At 43.6% G+C, this 24,090-nt stretch overlaps 1 protein-coding gene across 1 annotated transcript; it reads right to left on the reverse strand.

Annotated features, from left to right (window-relative positions):
* Positions 1–761: 761 nt before the first annotated feature.
* LOC123447541 (putative 3,4-dihydroxy-2-butanone kinase) lies at positions 762–9,652 on the reverse strand. Its single transcript, XM_045124148.1, has 20 exons — positions 9,472–9,652; positions 9,288–9,361; positions 9,134–9,197; positions 7,504–7,616; positions 7,364–7,411; positions 6,597–6,668; positions 6,420–6,509; positions 5,510–5,683; positions 5,257–5,340; positions 4,645–4,700; positions 3,577–3,707; positions 3,188–3,280; positions 2,652–2,716; positions 2,245–2,388; positions 2,117–2,160; positions 1,827–1,910; positions 1,672–1,739; positions 1,450–1,562; positions 1,282–1,377; positions 762–1,110 (listed from the first exon to the last, which is right to left on the reverse strand). Exons 1-20 carry the CDS (start codon positions 9,509–9,511, stop codon positions 979–981), a joined length of 1,785 nt encoding a protein of 594 aa, XP_044980083.1. The 5' UTR covers positions 9,512–9,652; the 3' UTR covers positions 762–978.
* Between the last annotated feature and the right edge of the window lie 14,438 nt (positions 9,653–24,090).

Below are 24,090 nucleotides of genomic sequence, written 5' to 3' on the forward strand. Positions count from 1 at the left end.
TTCATCTATTGTTTTGACCCAATTTTTCATTTTGCTAAGAGCTATTCAGATGTCCAAATGATTTGGAAATTGAAGCAAACCTGACGTATCAAATTATTTTTCATAAAAAAAGAAAAAATATATTTTAGTGTTGTTTTGATTTATTTTTATTTTTATTTGAAAATTGAAGCAGACCTGACATATGAAATTATTTTTCATAAAAAAATAAAAAATATATTTTAGTGTTGTTTTGATTTACTTTTTTATTTTTTAACCGGATGCAGATGAGTCTGGACACCGAAAGGTTACACTCTAAAAAATTATTTTTACAGTTCCGCAATGCAAGTTCTGTTCTGCCGTGGCCCTCATTAACCCGTAGAAAACGTTTTTCATGAATTATAGTGTAAACACGCAATACAGGTCCGCTAGAATTGCTTTTACACCGGACGTATCACATAGCTCAAAGAATAGACGAAGTCATCAGTTTTAAAAATTACTCCCTCGGTTCCATAGTATAAAAACGTTTTTGACACTGTCTCAAGAAACTGTCTCAAAAACGTTAACATATTATGGGACGGAGAGAGTATTATTCTATATAAGACTGATCTTATTCATGCAAAGGCTGAGAAAAATATAGACAGCAGAATAGAAAAGGTATAGGGAAGATACTACCGTCAAGATGAAAAATTGATGTGGTTCGGGCCATTCAGGTAAAATAGACAACAATCGTTAGCATCAACACCATTGACCACCCAACGCGCACACGCACAGATAAGCATCACTTCACCAGCAAGCCAAAATCACAGTTTAACTCAACCTTTGTAAAAGTCTACAAATCCTTTGAACTGCTCTCAGCACAAAACAATACGGAACTCGATTTCTCGGCCCATGCAAAAGCACAAGCGGAAATCAAATCAGAGGGATTGACAAAGGCCCCTGAGGATTTCGCCGTCAGTATAGTATTTTGAACTGTGAAGAGAGGCATACCATGCACTACTACTAGCTTTCCGAGGCATGCAGCTTGTTCATCACCGAAAGCGCTGCAGCTCGGTACCATGCAGCTGCAGCCATTGCTCCTGGGTCAGGAATTGAAACCAGGTGGTCGGGAGAGATGTACGATGACCGTCCTGCCTGCAAGTGCAACTCAACCTCATTACTACGGGAACGGAGATAATCAAAGGGAAAAGGCACAAGAGCACAGATTTTCGTGAAGGCTAAAGAAAAGTTTTTTCTGAAGGAGACAAGGCAAGTTCTAGATTTTTATTTCTTCTTATTAAGCAAGGGCCAGGTGAAAGATCATACCTTTGCTTGCATTTGTTTAGTGGATTCAGCGCCAACTGATGCTGCTTCAGAAGAAGCGATAAATGCAGTCACCGGATCATCCCCAGCTTTAAGAGACTGTTCAAGCACAATTAATACATCACATAATTAAAGATAATGATGCCAGAAGAACAAGGATTGGGAAGTAACCTGTTTCAAAACTGTAGAAGCGGGAATTAGAGCATCCAACATCGTGCGATATCCTGCACTGGCACCACCATATTTGCTAACAGCAGCAATAGAGGCTTCTAAAGCATCAGCCCCTGCAGAAAAAACAGCATACTTTCTTTAGTATGCACATTTCTTGATACTTATCTCAGATCATAATGGAATATATGCTGTTTCTTAAGCTTTCAATCATAATGATCTTACATTCATATGCCGTAATATTTTTGTTTTGTTTTAAGCTTGCATATGCAGCCTTGCAGAGTATGTCATACCTGGAGCATAGTATAGAAAAATAATTACTTGTGTTTTCATATCTGCCCAATAATGCAACAAGGAGTGGACAAGCACAGATTACTTACAGGATTCCACTTGTTCCACCCATCACCTTCCGGATTGTTGACCCAATCTCATTTACTGTTCCAGCTGCATCATTCATATGATAACTGGCAAAGAGGAAAGTTCACAAAATAGGTCAACTTGTATGCATGACTGGAAAAACCAAGCCAACATAGAAGGGGTTTGAATGAGAAAACAGGACAATCATGCAGAAAGACATGATGTCCTTAACCAGTAAATCTTTACAAGAATTACATATGAATACTAGGTAAGGTGAGTCACACATCAATAATATGCATTCTCTGTAACTTACCGTGTTTTCATATCTTCAAGAATAGCTGTTGCACCTCTATACATCTGAAAAAAAAATTCAGTTACTAATAAATCTTAAAACAGCTCTCATTGGACAAATGCTAAGTTGATAAACCCTACAAGACCTACCGTAGTTCCACAGTCACCGTCACCAACTTTACTGTCCCAATCATTTAGGTTATCCTTAAGATCAATGAGTTCTTTAGCAGCTGCTTCAATAGCAGCCTCCAACATACACCCTTGCTTGCTTAGTTCCTGGCGTTCTGAAAGAATCTGCAGAACAATAGCTAACCATCATACTTGAGAAATTGGGAGTGGCAACTTATATGCATATTCCAGTATGGTCAAAAATTCACTAGTATTGGCTAAATTTGCTGACAGAATAAAAAATGCTTTCGTAGTTCTCCTTTTTATTAACTCATGCAGAACCAGTCGACGGCATTATGAAGTTCTTGTATAGTTGTATATTTCCAAATAAAAACGAAGGTTAACCTACTCCCAGCATGACAGCCTCAGAGAATATGATTTTACTATACCTCATCATCCTTCATTGAAGGTGATGGTGGTACTGGAACCGGAAATTTTGCTTGTGGGCGATTTCCTACAATAAACATCATTAGAAAACTGGTGACGGAATGACAAAAATGTTGTATCAAAGATCAAAAAACATTCTTACATAACAAACTAATACTGAGTACTAAATTATGTGTGATAAAACCCAATATATATTTAAAACGCTTGTAACTTCGCACTCTAGATTCAGTTCAAAAAAGCTACCGATTATACATCTGAATCCTTCTGCACCCAAACTAGCCTGGTACTGCCGCCTCCAATTAAAGCTTGTATAGAAAGAGTTTGAAATAGCTGTGCTAAAATCACTAAAAACATAAACTGCTATATAATAAATGATGAAACCCAAAAACTTCGCAAGTTAGCTAGTAAAAGAAGTATACTCAAAAACAAAGCTAGTAACAGGAAGGCACAGAACTAGAAAAACCATCACATCAAACCTAGAAAGATATTAGTGGCTAATGCTGCAGACATGCAACTAGTTTTCCAGCAAGATAAATACCTTCAGAACCAACAGGCCAAGCTGGAGCTTTAGTGGGAGCGTCAAGTCGCTGCAAAATCTTTTCATCTGATCGCATGATGGTGATAGAAAGTCCTGCAATGGAAACATAATTTGAAGTATTTAATATACGTCATTCATAATAACCTAAGGAATTAGCCATGAGTCAAATGCTTGCATATCCAATGAAAATGCAGTATACAGCACATTAGAAGAAAAGTAAAGTGGCTAGCTAACCAGCGATTGGTCAAATAAAATTAATGCTGATACATATTCAAGCAACCACGGAGATCATCATAACATATGTGTCATACTATTTAGTAATTAAAGTGGAGAGATTCATAAAGCTTAGCCACTGATTTTTAGGGCCTTTAGCAGATACAAGAACTAACCAGCCATATCAAGTGATGTCATAAATGTGCCAGTGTAGACTCTGTCAACAGCAATCCCATACGCCAACTGTAACTCAGGGACCGCTTTTCTTGCTGCAATCATAAGCTCCATGACAGGGGTAGCGCCTAATCTGTAAGATAGTATTAGACAACAAAGTAATAAGTATGACATACTTGATCCATAATGTAAACAATGCAGATAAAGGAACTGATACAGTAATGCACCTCTAAAGATATCACAGTTTGTCACGGTAGATTTTATGGCAGTAATTTATATGGAAGATGAAGTTGCCATGGAAAGCTCATACATATTTCTCAAATGTGGGAAACTGAGAACAAGTATATCACCATGATACAGAAAGAGAAGCACTTTACTTATAAGCACAAGCTTGAACTGATGTAGTACAAGCCCACCAAAACTAGATTTGTGGGTAAAACTTGCAACACTTTGTCTGAGTTTAACAATTGGTCCTAATTTCCTATGACCCCTTTAATCTCACTGAAGCCAATGAGAGATGGTATCAATCTCCTAAAATGCTAAGTCACTGCCTGCTTCAGTCCTAGCACTGCAGACCAGTCAGTTTCCTCAGGACATTTTCCGTTGTAATAGAAATGGATAACTAGATAGATAATGGGCATAGTCAAATTCCTCCAGAACTGACATCTCAAGTACCAAATTCTCTAATTGCTGAGAAAGCTGCAAATGGTGAAATACATGCAGACCCATATAACTATCCTCGTCATATTCAGTATTTGTGCTAGTAATTTGCTGATAGTAAAATCAAGAGTAAAATGCACTCTGGGTCACTAAACTTATTCCTCGTGGTCACTTTGATCATTGTATTCAAAGATTGACTCATTACAGTAATTGTACTTGACTGGACGGACTCATTTGGTCACTGGCTACGTTTTCATGGCTTGTAACATGGAAGAGTACAATTACCGTAACGAGTCAATCTTTGAATGCAATGATCAAAGTGACCACGAGGAACAAGTTTAGTGACCCAGAGTGCATTTTACTCTAAAATCAACTCTTAAAGTAACAAGGATGCTCAGATTTGTAGTTACCCGTTGATTAGGAGAACAGCATTGCTCCCTCTTGTGATAGGAAGATACTGAGTTTCCTGCATAGACAAAAGACCGCCACACAATAAGCAAAAGTACCAAAACTAGTAAATACAAATAACATTAGTTGGCAGAAACTCACACTGAAAACAGTATCTACAAAAATTCAACTTTATACCAGGACAGGAACAACACGAGTTTTCTTGCTTACTGAAAGCTAGTCTCCTTTCAGCATTAACCTTAAGTGAGTGTGAAATGATTAAATGAAGGTAAAGCGATGCCATGGAAGAAGAGTCCTACCCAAACTTTCAACCCCCGTTCCACTCCTTTCCCTGGCATTCAGGCAATGGCCTCTTTATTACTAGTGAGGACCTACCCTAGTTATTTTCATAATCTACTGCAAACTTTGCCTTTCGGTATTTCTGAACAAATTATAGCTAGCTAAGGTTAGCTTAGTGTTGAACTTCACAAAGAATAAAAAACATGATTTCATTGTACTCAAAGATGACCGATAAAGATGCCTAACAATAGTTCAGTGCTTGCACTCATCTAAAGGAGAAATGAAGAAACACAAGAGAGGTTAGAAATAAATAAATTGCATATCACGAACCATACCTGTGACAGTATCTGCTTAAGAACATGTTCGACCACCACATTAACTGTCTGTAGCTCAACAACAGCAGCACCAGGTTCTCCATGCTGGGAAACAAATCAGATGCTTATTATATTTGGAAAAAGTGAAGTTCGCAGCTCTTGGGTATACTGAAAGCAAACGCAAACTAATAACAAAATCCAAGTACATCTATTGCTTATTTGCATACATGCTATAGCCTATATGAGAACAATTGTTGATACCGTCTAGACTTACAATTCCAAGGCCAAGCTCAATTTGCTCAGGACCTAAACGATCAGATGTCACTTGCCCAGGCAACGTGCAAACAGAAAGTGCTACTCCCATTGTACCAACAGCCTCAGATGCATGTTTTGCTTCTGCAGCAACATCTGCAAGAGATAAACCAGCATCTGCAGCAGCCCCAGCAACCTGTAGAATCAAAAGAAGTGAAGACTTCGGAGAACAGCAAAGTATAATTACAACAAAACATTGGTTTTCTTCTTGAAGTTAGGATGACCACAAAATGTTGGTGGACACTATCACAACCCAAGTTCGTGAGAATGCAGCCATGAGGTGGTGGCTGCACCGTGGCATTAATGAGGTCAGCGGGGACAGGGTATGGTGGAGGAGAAACCTCCTTTGATGAGCCTGAGGCTTACACGCTAGTCCATTATATGGATAACTCCTTGGTCCACAAGTCGGATCTTCCTAACAAACCCTGATTATTTCATATCTTACTTAGCACTTAACCTTTTGAAACTAACTGACAAACTTGATAAGCAAGAAAATAGAGGTCGCAAAGCTACATGCTGCAAGCTGCTGGCCACGATGAACGTAATGCTGGCCCCACACAGAAAATTTTACTCTTGCAAGATTAGATCTCTGGTATCACATCAATCAAAATAATTACTGGTTAATGTCTGCTACTATGATCTCCTCATCTAGCAGGCTAGCACCAAACTTTAAAAGGCACCATTGTTTGTTTAGACAAGATACAAGCTGGTCAAGCCGGATTAAAAAAGGCTTCCATGAACAAGTGGTAGATCAACTGGAAGGGATTTTCCTATGTGCATCACTTAATAAAACAAGTGCAACACACCAGTAATCACCACAGCGCATAAAACAAGAATCTAAAATTGAGAAGGCAATAGCCACAATGAAGTACCTTATGCACAAGAATTGTTCCTGCTAAACCTCTTCTACCAGCTATCCCCCGAGGCGGGGGAAGGGCACAATCATCTCCAACAATTACCATCTGCAATCGGTGGACAAATACTGATTAGAAGCTGATTTTAACATGGTATGCTATACGAAGGTCTTAAGATGTTGTATGCTCATCAACCTCTATCTTATAGCCTTCAGATTTTGCCTGCTCAGCAGCTAATCCAAAATTAAGTCTATCACCAGTGTAGTTCTGCAAATGTCCAAGAACATAATGTGAGAACAGAATGCAGCATACCTTGGAGAACAGAATGGAGTGTAACTAGAACAAAATATAATGACATAAACAGAAACAAGCGCTGCATAATTTTTTTGGAGAACAACACCAGTATAACAGCACCACACATGCATCTATAGCAAAATAAGCCCCAGTGAGCAGTGGCTAGGTTTTTCCTTTTGAGCATAGGTCAAGGATAGCCTTCATCCGATAATCAGTAGAGGACGGTGTCAACACCATAAATAAAAAGATGAACTGTAAGTTTGTTTTCTCTTTGACTGTATTTCCCATCTCAAGAACATTTCCTCAGAATAATTAAAATATTACAAACAAATATTGAGTGTGTTCCCTCCATTCCTTCTCAGCCTTTCACCACAGCCAGTTTCTCCAGGAGCTTGCATAGCACTTTGAGCAGGAGAGAGACCACAGACCTTCACCACTAAAGTTGCCAAGAACTCTAACAAATATTCAAAATTCAATCCCCAAATCAAATTCTTAGCTCTCTACACTCTAACAAACAGGTGGAGAAAGCGATAGAAAATCTTTCTGAGAATCAAATTGGCAATTGATCAATCCCAACTTCCAACGCATCAGATAAAGCAAACTTCAGGTGCATCATGTTGATCCTATTAAGTAACGATTGTTGTTTCATAATAGAAACTACTGAGTACCTTTATTATCAGAAGGCATCCCATGGTGCCCGTTACAGCTCGAATAGCCTACAAATGCAAACATAAAGTACAAAAAAATGTGAGCTAGAGCAATCTTAGGAGTGAAAGCAGGTTGACACGATTTATTTAAAGAACCATACGGCTAAAATAGAATCAACAGGTGGAGAAGCAAAAACATCTCCAGAAACAGCAGCTGTCAACATTCCTGGACCAACAAATCCCGCATGGGCTGGTTCATGGCCACTTCCACCACCTAAGAATAAAATTGGTATAGTACAAATAAGATTTTATGTATGGTCTTAATGATATAAAATCTACCTGCTGGAATCCTGGCTAAAAGTAAATAGTTGACATGTTTGTTTATGCAGGAAGAACAACAATCTGTATAAGAGTATCTACTTGACATTTGTATCGGTCATTAGAATATAATCTTTACAGCTACCAAGAGTAATAGCAGACTAGATGCATATTTGCTAAATCTTTGAAAACTACATGGAGACAACAATTACATTTCCTAGGAACCAGTTCAAGGTTTCGTAGAACCAGCAGAAACGTTTCATTAATAAACAGTAACCACATAAACAATAATACAATATTCAAACTGAGTACAGTCAAGCTGCAACTCTGATGTATCATATTACTGAGGTTAACCTCAGTACAGGTTTTTCATGAGAACTGGGTGTATTTACCCTTCAGCAATTGTTATCAAAATTAGATGTTATTTTGTTCAACCATATTAACTATATTAAAAATGAGTGAGCTGGTAACAAGTCTAATAGACTACAAGCTCATGAATTTAGGCTCCAAGTCTGTTGCTACAAAGATGTACAGGCACCTCGCAATAACATGGCTCTAGTGTCTAGACATAGTTCAGGCACAAAGACGAACACAGTGCCCTACATGCCCTTCATGCCTCTCAGATAATATAGTGGGAACTGGTGAGGACAAAGGCTAACAGATCACATGTTGGCTTTGTTCAATGTGAAATCTACGAGTGCTACAAATTTTGGCGTTCACGAGTAACATGAGTATTCAATACAACTCTTAGATGAGCAACCTATGCATACAGAAAAACAGAGCGCAAACACCACAACAAACATAATGTATCTTCCTGGTGGGGGCCACAGTGCACCGCCTTCACATGGGCAAGCAGCATGCCTTTTCTATCAAAATGCCACAGGATTCAGTACATCTAGGTGTACAATGTCATCTGTATACACTGTCCTGTGCCCTCCAACATCAATAGCACCAAGCACAGATCCCCACCTTCACATGGGCAAGCAGCATGCCTTTTCGGATGCAGTACATCTAGGTGTACAATGTCATCTGTATACACTGACCTGTGCCCTCCAACATCAATAGCACCAAGCACAGATCCGAGATTGTACCCCTACCGCACTATGAACCTCACATTTTGAGATATCATGTAATCATAAGCAACCAAGAGCATGGCCACTATCATACATTCATATTAGTGCAGAACTTGCAAAACTGAAAGCCATCCTTATACTGAACTCATTAGATTTTTTCAAACTAGATATGCGAGATGACACGCTTCATTGGCAAATTCAGTCAGTGGCCAGCATAAGGAGGCAAACCCTACAAACGGTGTAAGCTGTGATCTCCAAAGCTGGGTCATACCATACCAACCATACATACTGCATTTCACACACAGAGAGCAATCAACATAAAAAGGAAATCCGAACAATCCCACTAGACGAAGCAATGAACCATCGCATTCGCAAATCCGAGTTCCCAACAGGGACGTACCCGAGATGACGGCAACCTTGTCAAACGCGCCGCCCACAGCATCAGCGCGGAGAACAACTTTAATCTGCACACATTGTGGGAGAATTTCGTCACGGAAGGGTCCCAAGCGTCGTCAGAGCCATTTCCCCAGCGAACAGTGCCTCTCTCTTCTCACCTGAGGGAACCCGTCCAGGTACTGCAGGCCCGGGTAGGTTTCCACCAGCCCCTCGATGAACTCCGTCACCACATCTGCAAGAGCGGGGCCGGGCGACGGCTATTAAACCCTAGAATCGACCAGAACCCGCCGGGAATCGGCGGAGAAACGGAAGGGGGATGGGCGCGGGGAGGCGGGCGCGTACCGTCGGGGTTGTTTACGAGCTTCTTCCCCTGGAGGGCCATGGCGAGGGGGCGGGGGCTCCCTGCGGCGGCGCGCGCGCGCCCCGGCGATCGCCGGCGGGGTGGGGCGAGCAGTGCTAGGAAGCGAGTCGCCGCCCCTGGTTTCCTGTGGCCTTTTCCTTCGCTTGCTTCTTCGCGTTGAAGTGGGGTGGGGTGGGGTGGGGAGGAGGATTATCCTTTTATAGACGCGGATTAGCAGTCCACTCAAATGGATAACGATGGAATTACATTACAGGCGCGTCCCTACTTTTGGTACTACGGTATTGGTAGGACCGCCCGCTCCCAATTCACCCCCCCCCCCCCCCCCCCCAAAAAAAAATTCCTCTCAAGATAGAAATGAAAATTGTGGCGCTATATTTACCCGCAAACAAAAAAAAAGAACCGTCCACTGTACAAAATGGGGAAGAATTAGATCCGGCGAGTGGCCGCTCGCCGGCACGCGCTTGCCTTGCGGGGCCCACGCACCGCTCTATCCCCCCCCCCTTGTTATCTTTGTCTTCACCGAACAACCTTATCCATGCATTCCCCGGTGTTGACTCCATCTTCTCCTTCTTTTTCTATCTCTCCCTTGTGTCCCCCGTCTCCGTTGCGGTCAAACACGGGGGTCATGTGCCTTCCCTAGGAGGCCAACGCCCCCCCCCCTTTCCTCCTATCTCTTCGATGGCTCCACACTGCGAAGCTCCGTCGACACCCCACTCTTTGCGGCTCTTGTGCTTCCTGGCGCACCTTCACTTCCTCTAGAGCCTCCTCACATAGCTCTGCTCTGAGTTGTCACAAGGTCAATGGAGGACAGGCGACGCAGCCAAGTGGCAAGCCCTTGACTCGCTCTTTTGGTTATTTTTCTATCTCTCTCACGTGATCCTCTGCCACTGTTGCGGGCAAACCTAGTGTTCATGTGTCTTCGCAAGCCGGCCAACAACCTCCTCTCCATCTATCGCTCTCGCGAATCCACGCTTCAGCGTTCCACCGACACCCCACTTCTTTACGGCTCTTGTGCTCACTCTCGCACCTTCACTTCCTCTAGAGACCTCCTCCCGTGGTTGTGCTCTGAGTTGTCGCAAGGCCGACAGGGGACACGCGATGCTGCCAAGCAGCAAGCAATCGACCACAACGCTTGCAAGGGGTATGCGCATTGCTACAAATCCATCAGACGGATCACGTTTCAGGTTGTCGTCTTACCACACGTGCTGCTGCAAAGCGGGTGGAGCTACATGGGCGTCCAACAGCACTGTTGCGATGGACAATCACCGGTATTGTGACAGAAGAGCCTACCAGTGTCATGACAGATGGCCACAGGGCGATACGGCAGGCGGCAACCGGCGGAATGAGGCGTGTGGCACTCGTGGTGGAACACAACGATACTTTATGCTAGAACTAACATTCGATAGTTCGTCGACGATGGGTTAGTGATGTTGCTTTTTCATCTAGAGAGCTAAGCGGCAACGATAGGGTAATGCTTGAACCAGCGATCGCTCGTACTGGAAACGACGCCTAGGCATGTTGGGTGACGCATTGGCACAACACACACTGATGCTAGAATCGGTGGCTCGGCGTGTTGCAAGGAGGCAACGGTGAATCATGATGTTGGAACTAACTGTTGGGGAATGTCGCATGGGAAACAAAAAATTTCCTACGCGCACGAAGACCTATCATGGTGATGTCCATCTACGAGAGGGGATGAGTGATCTACGTACCCTTGTAGACCGTACAGCAGAAGCGTTAGAGAACGCGGTTGATGTAGTGGAACGTCCTCACGTCCCTCGATCCGCCCCGCGAACAATCCCGCGATCAGTCCCATGATCTAGTACCGAACGGACGGCACCTCCGCGTTCAGCACACGTACAACTCGACGATGATCTCGGCCTTCTTGATCCAGCAAGAGAGACGGAGAGGTAGAAGAGTTCTCCGGCAGCGTGACGGCGCTCCGGAGGTTGGTGATGACCTTGTCTCAGCAGGGCTCCGCCCGAGCTCCACAGAAACGCGATCTAGAGGAAAAACCGTGGAGGTATGTGGTCGGGCTGCCGTGGAAAAGTCGTCTCAAATCAGCCCTAAAACCTCCGTATATATAGGTGTGAGGGAGGGAGCCTTGCCTTGGGGTCCAAGGACCCTCAAGGGGGTCGGCCGAGCCAAGGGGGAGGAATCTCCCCCCAAACCGAGTTGGACTAGGTTTGGTGGGAGGGAGTCCCCCTTCCTTCCCACCTCCTCCTTTTTTTTTTCTCTCTTGATTTTCTTCTCCTTGGCGCATAGGGCACTTGTGGGCTGTCCCACCAGCCCACTAAGGGCTGGTGTGTCTCCACCAAGGCCTATGGGCTTCCCCGGGGTGGGTTGCCCCCCCCCCCTGTGAACTCCCGGAACCCATTCGTCATTCCCGGTACATTCCCGGTAACTCCGAAAACCTTCCGGTAATCAAATGAGGTCATCCTATATATCAATCTTCGTTTCCGGACCATTCCGGAAACCCTCGTGACGTCCGAGATCTCATCCGGGACTCCGAACAACATTCGGTAACCAACCATACAACTCAAATACGCATAAAACAACGTTGAACCTTAAGTGTGCAGACCCTGCGGGTTCGAGAACTATGTAGACATGACCCGAGAGACTCCTCGGTCAATATCCAATAGCGGGACCTGGATGCCCATATTGGATCCTACATATTCTACGAAGATCTTATCGTTTGAACCTCAGTGCCAAGGATTCATATAATCCCGTATGTCATTCCCTTTGTCCTTCGGTATGTTACTTGCCCGAGATTCGATCGTCAGTATCCGTATACCTATTTCAATCTCATTTACCGGCAAGTCTCTTTACTCGTTCCGTAATACAAGATCCCGCAACTTACACTAAGTTACATTGCTTTCAAGGCTTGTGTGTGATCTTGTATTACCGAGTGGGCCCCGAGATACCTCTCCGTTCACACGGAGTGACAAATCCCAGTCTTGATCCATACTAACTCAACTAACACCTTCGGAGATACCTGTAGAGCATCTTTATAGTCACCCAGTTACGTTGCGACGTTTGATACACACAAAGCATTCCTCCGGTGTCAGTGAGTTATATGATCTCATGGTCATAGGAACAAATACTTGACACGCAGAAAACAGTAGCAACAAAATGACACGATCAACATGCTACGTCTATTAGTTTGGGTCTAGTCCATCACATGATTCTCCTAATGATGTGATCCCGTTATCAAGTGACAACACTTGCCTATGGCCAGGAAACCTTGACCATCTTTGATCAACGAGCTAGTCAACTAGAGGCTTACTAGGGACAGTGTTTTGTCTATGTATCCACACAAGTATTGTGTTTCCAATCAATACAATTATAGCATGGATAATAAACGATTATCATGAACTAAGAAATATAATAATAACTAATTTATTATTGCCTCTAGGGCATATTTCCAACAGTCTCCCACTTGCACTAGAGTCAATAATCTAGTTCACATCACCATGTGATTTCAACGAATCCAACACCCCTACAGTTCTGGGGTCTGATCACGTCTTGCTCGTGATAGAGGCTTTAGTCAACGGTTCTGAAACTTTCAGATCCGTGCGTTCTTTACAAATCTTTATGTCATCTTATAGATGCTGCTACTACGCGCTATTCGGAAATGCTCCAAATATCTACTCTACTATACGAATCCGTTTCACTACTCATAGTTATTCGGATTAGTGTCAAAGCTTGCATCGACGTAACCCTTTACGACGAACTCTTTAATCACCTCCATAATCGAGAAAGATTCCTTAGTCCATTTAGTTACTAAGGATAACTTTGACCGCTGATCAGTGATTCAATCCTGGATCACTCTGTGTACAGACTTGCTGCAAGGCACACATCTAGTGCGGTACTCAGCATGGCATACTTCAGATTCTATGGCTAAGGCATAGAAGAAGACCTTCGTCTATTCTCTTTATTTTGCCGGGGTCGGGTTTTGAGTCTTACTCAAATTTACACCTTACAACGCAACCAAGAACTCCTTCTTTGCTGATCTATTTTGAACTCCTTCAAAAACTTGTCAAGGCATGCATCTTGTTGAAACTTCTATTAAGCGCTTTCGATCTATCTCCATAGATCTTTGATGCTCAACGTTCAAGTAGCGCAATCCAGGTATTCCTTTGAAAAACTCCTTTCAAACAACCTTGTATGCTTTATAGAAATTCTACATTACTTCTGATCCACAATATGTCAACCACATATACTTATCAGAAATTCTATAGTGCTCCCACTCACTTCTTTGGAAATACAAGTTTCTCATAAACCTTGTACAAACCCAAAATCTTTGATCATCTCATCAAAGTGTATATTCCAACTCCGAGATGCTTGCACCAGTCCATTAAAGGATCACTGGAGCTTGCATACTTGCTAGTATCTTTAGGATCGACAAAACCTTCTGGTTGTATCACATACAATGTTTGCTCAAGGAAACCGTCGAGAAAACAATGTTTTGACATCCTACGTGCAATATTTCATAAATAATGCATCAACAACTAACATAATTCTAACAGACCTTTAGCATCGCTATGAGTGAGAAAGTCTCATCATAGTCAACTGTATGATCTTGTCGAAAACATCTTTGCGACAAGTCGAGCTTTTCTTAATAGTGACTTATCACCATCATCGTCTGTCTTCTTTTAAAGATCCAATTTTACTCAATAGTCCTATGACCATCAAGTAATTCTTCCAAAGTCTACACTTTGTTTTCATACATGGATCCTCTCTCGGATTTCATGGCTTCCAGCCATTTGTCGGAATCTGGGCCCACCATCGCTTTCTCCATAACTCGTAGGTTCACTGTTGCTCAACAACATGACCTCCAAGACAGGGTTACCGTACTACTCTACAGCAGTACGCGACCTTGTCGACCTACGAGGTTTGTAGTAACTTGATTCGAAGCTCAATGATCACCATCATCAGCTCCCACTTCAATTGGTGTAGGCGCCACTGGAACAACTTCCTGCGCCTTGCTACACACTGGTTGAAGTGATGGTTCAATAACCTCATCAAGTTCTACTACCCTCCCACTCAATTCTTTCGAGAGAAACCTTTCCTCGAGAAAGGATCCGTTTCTAGAAACAAACACTTTGTTTTTGGATCTGAGATAGGAGATGTACCCAACTGTTTTGGATATCCTATGAAGATGCATTTATCCGCTTTGGGTTCGAGCTTATCACACTGAAACTTTTTCACATAAGTGTCGAAACCCCAAACTTTCAAGAAACGACAGTTTAGATTTCTCTAAACCTCAGTCTATATTGTGTCATCTCAACGGAAATACGTGGTGCCCTATTTAAAGTGAATGCGGTTGTCTCTAATGCTTAACCCATAAACGATAGTGACAATTTGATAAGAGACATCATAGCATGCACCATACCAAATAGTGTGTGGCTATGACGTTCAGACACATCATCACACTATGATGTTCTAGGTGACATGAACCGCGAAACAATTTCCACAGTGTCTTAACTGCGTACCAAAACTCGTAACTCAGATATTCATTTCTATGATCATATCGTAGACAGTTTATCCTCTTGTTACGACGAACTTCACTCCGAAACAGAATTGAACTTTTCAATATTTCAGACTTGTGATTCATTAAGTAAATACTCTAGTATCTACTCAAATCATCATTGAAGTAAGAACATAATGATATCCACTGCGTGCCTCAGCACCCATTGGACTGCATACATCAAAATGTATCACTTCCAACAAGTTACTATCTTGTTTCATCTCAATGAAAACAAGGCCTTGCTCATGTGGTATGATTTGCATGTCACTAGTGATTCAAAATCAGGTGAGTACAAAGATCCATCAGCATGGAGCCTCTTCATGCAATTTATACTAACATGACTCAAGCGGCAGTGCCACAAGTAAGTGGTACTATCATCATTAACTCGTATCTTTTGGCACCAATTTTATGAACATGCGTAACACTACGATCGAGATTCAATAAACCATTGAAGGTGAATATTCAAAAAAAATAGAGTAACCATTATTCTCCTTAAATGAATAATCGTATTGCAATAAACACGATCCAATCATGTTCATGCTTAACGCAAGCACCAAATAACAATTATTTAGGTTTAACACCAATCCCGATGGTAGAGGGAGCGTGCGACGTTTGATCATATCAACCTTGGAAATACTTCCAACACGTATCGTCACCTCGCCTTTAGCTAGTCTCCGTTTATGCCGTAGCTTTCATTTCGTGTTACTAATCACTTAGCAACCGAACCGGTATCCAATACCCTCATGCTACTAGGAGTACTAGTAAAGTACACATCAACATCATGTATATAAAATATACTTCTTTCGACTTTTGCCAGCTTTCTTATCTACCAAGTATCTAGAGTTGCTCTGCCACAGTGACTGTTCCCCTCATTACAGAAGCACTTAGTCTCGGGTTTGGGTTTAATCTTGGGTCTCTTCATTAGTGCAGCAACTGTTTTGCCGTTTCACGAAGTATCCCTTCTAGCCCTTGCCTTTCTTGAAACTTAGTGGTTTTACAAACCATCAACTATTGATGCTCCTTCTTGATTTCTACTTTCGCAGTGTCAAACATCGCGAATCGCTCAAGGATCATTGTATCTATCCTTGATATGTTATAGTTCATCAGGAAGCTCTCACAGCTTGGTGGCAGTGACTTTGGAGAACCATCACTATCTCATCTGGAAGATTAACTCCCACTTGATTCAAGTGATTGTCGTACTCAGACAATCTCAGCACACGCTCAACGATTGAGCTTTTCTCCTTTACTTTGTGGACAAAGAATCTTGTTGGAGGTCTCGTACCTCTTAACAAGGGCACAAGCATGAAATCACGATTTCATCTCTTTAGAACATCACTTATGTTCCGTGACGTTTTACAACGTTTTCGGCGTCTTGCTTCTAAGCCATTAAGTATTTTGCACTGAACTATCGTGTAGTCATCAGAAACGTGTATGTCGGATGTTCATAGCATCCACAGACGACGCTCGAGGTGCAGCACACTGAGTGGTGCATTAAGGACATAAGCCTTCTGCGTAGCAACGAGGACAATCCTCGGTTTTACAGACTCAGTCTGCAAAGTTTGCTACTATCAACTTTCAACTAAATTTTCTCTAGGAACATATATAAAAACAGTAGAGCTATAGCGCAAGCTACATCGTAATTCGCAAAGACCATTAGACTATGTTCATGACAATTAGTTCAATTAATCATATTACTTAAGAACTCCCACTAAAAAAGTACATCTCTCTAGTCATTTGAGTGGTACATGATCCAAATCCACTATCTCAAGTCCGATCATCACGTGAGTCGAGAATAGTTTCAGTGGTAAGCATCTCTATGCTAATCATATCAACTATACGATTCATGCTCGACCTTTCGGTCTCATGTGTTCCGAGGCCATGTCTGCACATGCTAGGCTCGTCAAGCTTAACCCGAGTGTTCCGCGTGCGCAACTGTTTTGCACCCGTTGTATGTGAACGTTGAGTCTATCACACCCGATCATCACGTGGTGTCTCGAAACGACGAACTGTAGCAACGGCGCACAGTAGGGGAGAACACAATTTCGTCTTGAAATTTTAGTGAGAGATCACCTCATAATGCTACCGTCGTCCTAAGCAAAATAAGGTGCATAAAAGGATTAACATCACATGCAATTCATAAGTGACATGATATGGCCATCATCACGTGCTTCTTGATCTCCATCACCAAAACACCGGCACGATCTTCTTGTCACCGGTGTTACACCATGATCTCCATCATCATGATCTCCATCAACGTGTCGCCATCGGGGTTGTCGTGCTACTCATGCTATTACTACTAAAGCTACGTCCTAGCAAAATAGTAAACGCATCTGCAAGCACAAACGTTAGCTATAAAGACAACCCTATGGCTCCTGCCGGTTGCCGTACCATCGACGTGCAAGTCGATATTAACTATTACAACATGATCATCTCATACATCCAATATATCACATCACATCGTTGGCCATATCACATCACAAGCATACCCTGCAAAAACAAGTTAGACGTCCTCTAATTTTGTTGTTGCAAGTTTTACGTGGTGACCATGGGTATCTAGTAGGATCGCATCTTACTTACGCAAACACCACAACGGAGATATATGAGTTGCTATTTAACCTCATCCAAGGACCTCCTCGGTCAAATCCGATTCAACTAAAGTTGGAGAAACCGACACTTGCCAGTCATCTTTGAGCAACGGGGTTACTCGTAACGATGAAACCAGTCTCTCATAAGCGTACGAGTAATGTCGGTCCAAGCCGCTTCAATCCAACAATACCGCGGAATCAAGAAAAGACTAAGGAGGGCAGCAAAATGCACATCACCGCCCACAAAAACTTTTGTGTTCTACTCGAGAAGACATCTATGCATGAACCTAGCTCTGATACCACTGTTGGGGAACGTCGCATGGGAAACAAAAATTTTCCTACGCGCACGAAGACCTATCATGGTGATGTCCATCTACGAGAGGGGATGAGTGATCTACGTACCCTTGTAGACCGTACAGCAGAAGCGTTAGAGAACGCGGTTGATGTAGTGGAACGTCCTCACGTCCCTCGATCCGCCCCGTGAACAATCCCGCGATCAGTCCCACGATCTAGTACCGAACGGACGGCACCTCCGCGTTCAGCACACGTACAGCTCGACGATGATCTCGGCCTTCTTGATCCAGCAAGAGAGACGGAGAGGTAGAAGATTTCTCCGGCAGCGTGACGACACTCCGGAGGTTGGTGATGACCTTGTCTCAGCAGGGCTCCGCCCGAGCTCCGCAGAAACGCGATCTAGAGGAAAAACCATGGAGGTATGTGGTCGGGCTGCCGTGGAAAAGTCGTCTCAAATCAGCCTAAAACCTCCGTATATATAGGTGGGAGGGAGGGGGCCTTGCCTTGGGGTCCAAGGACCCTCAAGGGGGTCGGCCGAGCCAAGGGGGAGGACTCTCCCCCCCAAACCGAGTTGGACTAGGTTTGGTGGGAGGGAGTCCCCCTTCCTTCCCACCTCCTCCTTTTTTTTTCTTTCTCTCTTGATTTTCTTCTCCTTGGTGCATAGGGCACTTGTGGGCTGTCCCACCAGCCCACTAAGGGCTGGTGTGTCTCCCCCAAGGCCTATGGGCTTCCCCGGGGTGGGTTGCCCCCCCCCCCCCGGTGACCTCCCGGAACCCATTCGTCATTCCCGGTACATTCCCGGTAACTCCGAAAACCTTCCGGTAATCAAATGAGGTCATCCTATATATCAATCTTCGTTTCCGGACCATTCCGGAAACCCTCGTGACGTCCGAGATCTCATCCGGGACTCTGAACAACATTCGGTAACCAACCATACAACTCAAATACGCATAAAACAACGTCGAACCTTAAGTGTGCAGACCCTGCGGGTTCGAGAACTATGTAGACATGACCCGAGAGACTCCTCGGTCAATATCCAATAGCGGGACCTGGATGCCCATATTGGATCCTACATATTCTACGAAGATCTTATCGTTTGAACCTCAGTGCCAAGGATTCATATAATCCCGTATGTCATTCCCTTTGTCCTTCGGTATGTTACTTGCCCGAGATTCGATCGTCAGTATCCGTATACCTATTTCAATCTCGTTTACCGGCAAGTCTCTTTACTCGTTCCATAATACAAGATCCCGCAACTTACACTAAGTTACATTGCTTGCAAGGCTTGTGTGTGATGTTGTATTACCGAGTGGGCCCCGAGATACCTCTCCGTTCACACGGAGTGACAAATCCCAGTCTTGATCCATACTAACTCAACTAACACCTTCGGAGATACCTGTAGAGCATCTTTATAGTCACCCAGTTACGTTGCGACGTTTGATACACACAAAGCATTCCTCCGGTGTCAGTGAGTTATATGATCTCATGGTCATAGGAACAAATACTTGACATGCAGAAAACAGTAGCAACAAAATGACACGATCAACATGCTACGTCTATTAGTTTGGGTCTAGTCCATCACATGATTCTCCTAATGATGTGATCCCGTTATCAAGTGACAACACTTGCCTATGGCCAGAAAACCTTGACCATCTTTGATCAACGAGCTAGTCAACTAGAGGCTTACTAGGGACAGTGTTTTGTCTATGTATCCACACAAGTATTGTGTTTCCAATCAATACAATTATAGCATGGATAATAAACGATTATCATGAACTAAGAAATATAATAATAACTAATTTATTATTGCCTCTAGGGCATATTTCCAACACTAACGACCACTCATGTTGAAACCGAAATATGCCCTAGAGGCAATAATAAAGTGGTTATTATCATATTTCCTTATTTATGATAATCGTTTATTATCCATGTTATAATTGTATTGATTGGAAACTCAGATACATGTGTGGATACATGGACAACATTGTGTCCCTAGTAAGCCTCTACTAGACTAGCTCGTTGATCAAAGATCGTTAAGGTTTCCTAGCCATTGACATGAGTTGTCATTTGATAATGAGATCACATCAGTAGGAGAATGATGTGATGGACAAGACCCAACCGTAAGCATAGCATGTGATTGTATCCTTAAGTTTATTGCTATTGCTTTATGTATGTCAAAGTATCTGTTCCTAAGACCATGAGATCATGCAACTCACTCACACCGCAGGAATACCTTGTGTGTATCAAACGTCACAACGTAACTGGTTGATTATAAAGATGCTCTACAGGTATCTCCAAGGGTGTCTGTTGAGTTGGCATGGATCAAGACTAGGATTTGTCACTCCATATGACAGAGAGGTCTCTCTGGGCCCACTAGGTAATACAACATCACAATAGGCTTGCAAGCAATGTGACTAAGGAGTTAGTCCCGGGATCTTGTATTACGAAACGAGTAAAGAAACTTGTCAGTAACGAGATTGAATTAGGTATGGAGATACAGACGGCCGAATCTCGGGCAAGAAACATACCGATGGACAAAGGGAACTTTATACATGATTAATTGAATCCTTTCCATTGTGGTTCGGCCGATAAAGATAGTCGTATAATATGTAGGAACCAATATGGGCCTCCAGGTCCTGCTATTGGTTATTGACCCTAGAGGTGTCTCGGTCATGTCTGCATAATTCTCGAACCCGTAGGGTCTCCACACTTAACGTTCGGTGATGATATAGATATAGTTGAGTTATTATGTTGGTGACCGAAGGTTGTTCGGAGTCCCGGATGAGATCCTGGACGTGATGAGGAGCTTCTGAGTGGTCCGGAGATAAAGATTGCCATATGAGAAGTTGGTATTCGAGTTTCGTAAGAGTTTTGGAAAGTTACGTGTTTTGTGACGGAGGTTCTCAAAGTGTTCCGGGGGTCCATCAGAAGGGTCCACCGGCCTCGAAGGGGCCCATGGGCTGTGACAGGTGGTGCACCAGCCCTTGGTGAGCTGGACGCCCCTCCCACCTAAGGCCCATGTGGGCAAGGAGGTGGGCTGTCCCAGAGGTGGTCGTCGGCCCTCCTTCCTTGAGGGCCAAGGCACCCCTTGCGGGCCGCCACCCCACCCTAGGGGAAACCCTAGGGTGTCGGCCTCCTCCTCATGTCCCCTATATATACTTGAGGACAGGGAGGGCAGCCGCACTCAAGTGTTGGGGAATATCGCATGGGAAACAAAAAAATCCTACGCTCACCAAGATCAATCTATGGAGACTAACATATACGAGAGGGGGTGCATCTACATACCCTTGTAGATCGCTAAGAGGAAGCGTATATAACGCGATTGATGTAGTCGAACATCTTCACGATCAAAATCGCAATCCGTCCCGTGATCCCATCACGATCCGTCCCGCGATCTCATCATGATCCATCCCGATCTAGTGTCGAACGGACAGAACCTCCGCATTCAGCACACGTACAACTTGACGACGATCTCCTCCTTCTTGATCTAGCAAGAGGGGACGGAGAGGTAGATGAGTTCTCTCACAGCACGACGATGTGGCGGCGATGGTGGTGGAGATGTCCCGACAGGGCTTCGCCAAGCACTACCGAAACTGATCTAGAGGAGAAACGAACTAGAGGGAGAGAGAGAGGGTTGCGCCTTGGTGGGGGAAGGGGTGTCCCTAGGGTTTCCCCTAGGGCCTTGGCCGCCACCCCAAAGGAGGAGTCCTTCTCCACCAACGGAGGTGGAGTCCTAGTAGGACTCCCTCCCCACTTGGCCTCCTCCCACCTCTTGGCGCAAGGGCCTTTAGGGGCTGGCTGCCCAGCTCACTAGGGGCTAGTGCGCCACCTCTTAGGCCCATGTGGCCCCTGGGGTGGGTGTACCTCTCCCGATGGACCCCCGGAACCCATTCGTCACTCCCGGTACACTATCGGAAGTGAGCGAAACCATTTTGGAGCCAAAATACCCTTTTCCTATATATCAATCTTCGTCTCCGGACCATTCCGGAACTCCTTATGACGTCTGAGATCTCATCCGGGACTTCGAACAATCTTCGGTCACCAACATACATAACTCAACTATACCGAAACATCACTGAACATTAAGTGTGCATACCCTACGGGTTCGAGAACTATGTAGACATGACCGAGACACTCTTCGGTCAATAACCAAATAGCAGGACCTCAATGCCCATATTGGCTCCTACATATTCTACAAAGATCTTTATCGGCTGAATCTCTATGTCAAGGATTCAGTTAATCACGTATACTATTCCCTTTGTCCATCGGTATGTTACTTGGCCGAGATTCGATCGTCGGTATCTCCATACCTAGTTCAGTCTCATTACCAGAAAGTCTCTTTACTCATTCTGTAATACAAGAGCCCGTGACTAACTCTTTAGTCACATTGCTTGCAAGCTTATCGAAGTCGATATTACCGAGTGGGCCCTAGAGATACCTCTCCGTCATACGGAGTGACAAATCCCATTCTGGATTCACCCAACCCAACAGACACCTTCGGAGATACCTGTAGAGCACCTATATGGTCACCCAGTTACGTTGTTACGTTTGATACACACAAGGCATTCTTCCAGTGCCCGGGAGTTGCATGATCTCATGGTAATAGAAACAGATACTTGACATGCAGAAAATAGTAGAAATAAACTGACACGGTCACATGCTATGTTCATAGTTTGGGTCTTGTCCATCACATCATTCTCCTAATGATATGATCATGTTATCAAATGACAACTCATGTCTATGGTCATGAAATCTTTACCATCTTTGATCAACGAGCTAGTCCTTAGAGGCTCACTAGGGACTGTGTGTTGTCTATGTATCCACACATGTATTTCAGTTTCCAATCAATATAGTTCTAGCATGGATAATAAACAATTATCATGAACAAGGAAATATAATAATAACTAACTTATTATTGCCTCTAGGGCATATTTCCAACACCAAGAGCCGTGGCTCAACCCTCCTCTCTCTCTCTCTCGTAGTTCTTCTCCACCGTCGCGATCGCGACAGCGCTTGGCGAGCCCTGCCAATATCGCACCATCACTACCACCATCACGTCATCGTGTTGTCGGAGAAATTAGCTACTACTTCACCTATTCTTGCTGGATCGAGGTGGTGAAGGCGTCATCAAGCTGTACGTGTGCGGAACGCGGAGGTGCCGTCCGTTCGATGCTCGATCGTGATTGGATCACGGGATGGATCGTGATTGGATCGCTAAGACGTTCGACTACATCAACCGCGTTCCTTAAAGCTTCTACTTAGCGATCTACAAGGGTATGTAGATGCATTCCCCTCTCGTAGTTGTTGATCTCCATAGATAGATCTTGGGTGTTCGTAGGAAAAAAAATGTTTCGCATGCAACGTTCCCCAACAGTGGCATCATGAGCTAGGTCTATGCGTAGATAACATGCATGATTAGAACACAAAGTGTTTGTGGGCATTGATATTCAGATTTCTTACTTCCTTAGTCTTATCTTGATTTGCCGGTATTTTGGGATGAAGCGTCCTGGACCAACCTTACTCGTCCATGTACAAGAGACCAGTTCCATCGACTGACATGTAACTTGGTTGCATAAAGATAGCTGGCGGGTGTCTGTCTCTCCCACTTTAGTTGAATCGGATTCGACAGGGGCGGTCCTTGTGGAAGGCTAAATAAGAACTTGAATATCACCGTTGTGGTTTTGCTTAGGTAAGAATGGTTCTTACTAGTTGCCCATAGCATCCACTTAAACCTGGCAACAACAAAGTAGAGGACGTCTAACTTGTTTTTGCACGACATGTTGTGATGTGATATGGCCAAAGACATGATGTGATATATGTGATGTATGAGATGATCATGTTTTGTATAGATTATCTCGACTTGCATGTCCAGGAGTACGACAACCGACATGAACCATAGGGTGTTGGAAATATGTCCTAGAGGCAATGATAAAATAGTTATTATTATATTTCCTGTTTCAAAGATAACCGTTTATTATCCATGCTATAATTGTATTGAATGAAAACATAGATACATGTGTGGATACATAGACAAAACAATGTCCCTAGCAAGCTCTAGTTGGCTAGCCAGTTGATCAATGATAGTCAAGGTTTTCTGACTATATGCAAGGTGTTGTCACTTGGTAACTGGATCGCATCATTAGGAGAATCATGTGATGGACTAGACCCAAACTATGAACGTAGCATGTGAC

The sequence above is a fragment of the Hordeum vulgare genome, chromosome 4H (genome assembly GCF_904849725.1).
Source record: "Hordeum vulgare subsp. vulgare chromosome 4H, MorexV3_pseudomolecules_assembly, whole genome shotgun sequence".
NCBI classification, from domain to species: domain Eukaryota; kingdom Viridiplantae; phylum Streptophyta; class Magnoliopsida; order Poales; family Poaceae; genus Hordeum; species Hordeum vulgare.

Bases quoted from the DNA above. Each gene is read 5' to 3' on its own strand.
- LOC123447541 (XM_045124148.1), bottom strand. From the start codon at position 9,511: ATGGCCCTCCAGGGGAAGAAGCTCGTAAACAACCCCGACG. The intron at 7,412-7,503 runs GTATGGTTCTTT...TTGCATTTGTAG, and splicing joins CTGTTGATTCTATTTTAGCC to GCTATTCGAGCTGTAACGGG. The intron at 3,281-3,576 runs GTTAGTTCTTGT...TTTCCATTGCAG, and splicing joins GACATCACTTGATATGGCTG to GACTTTCTATCACCATCATG.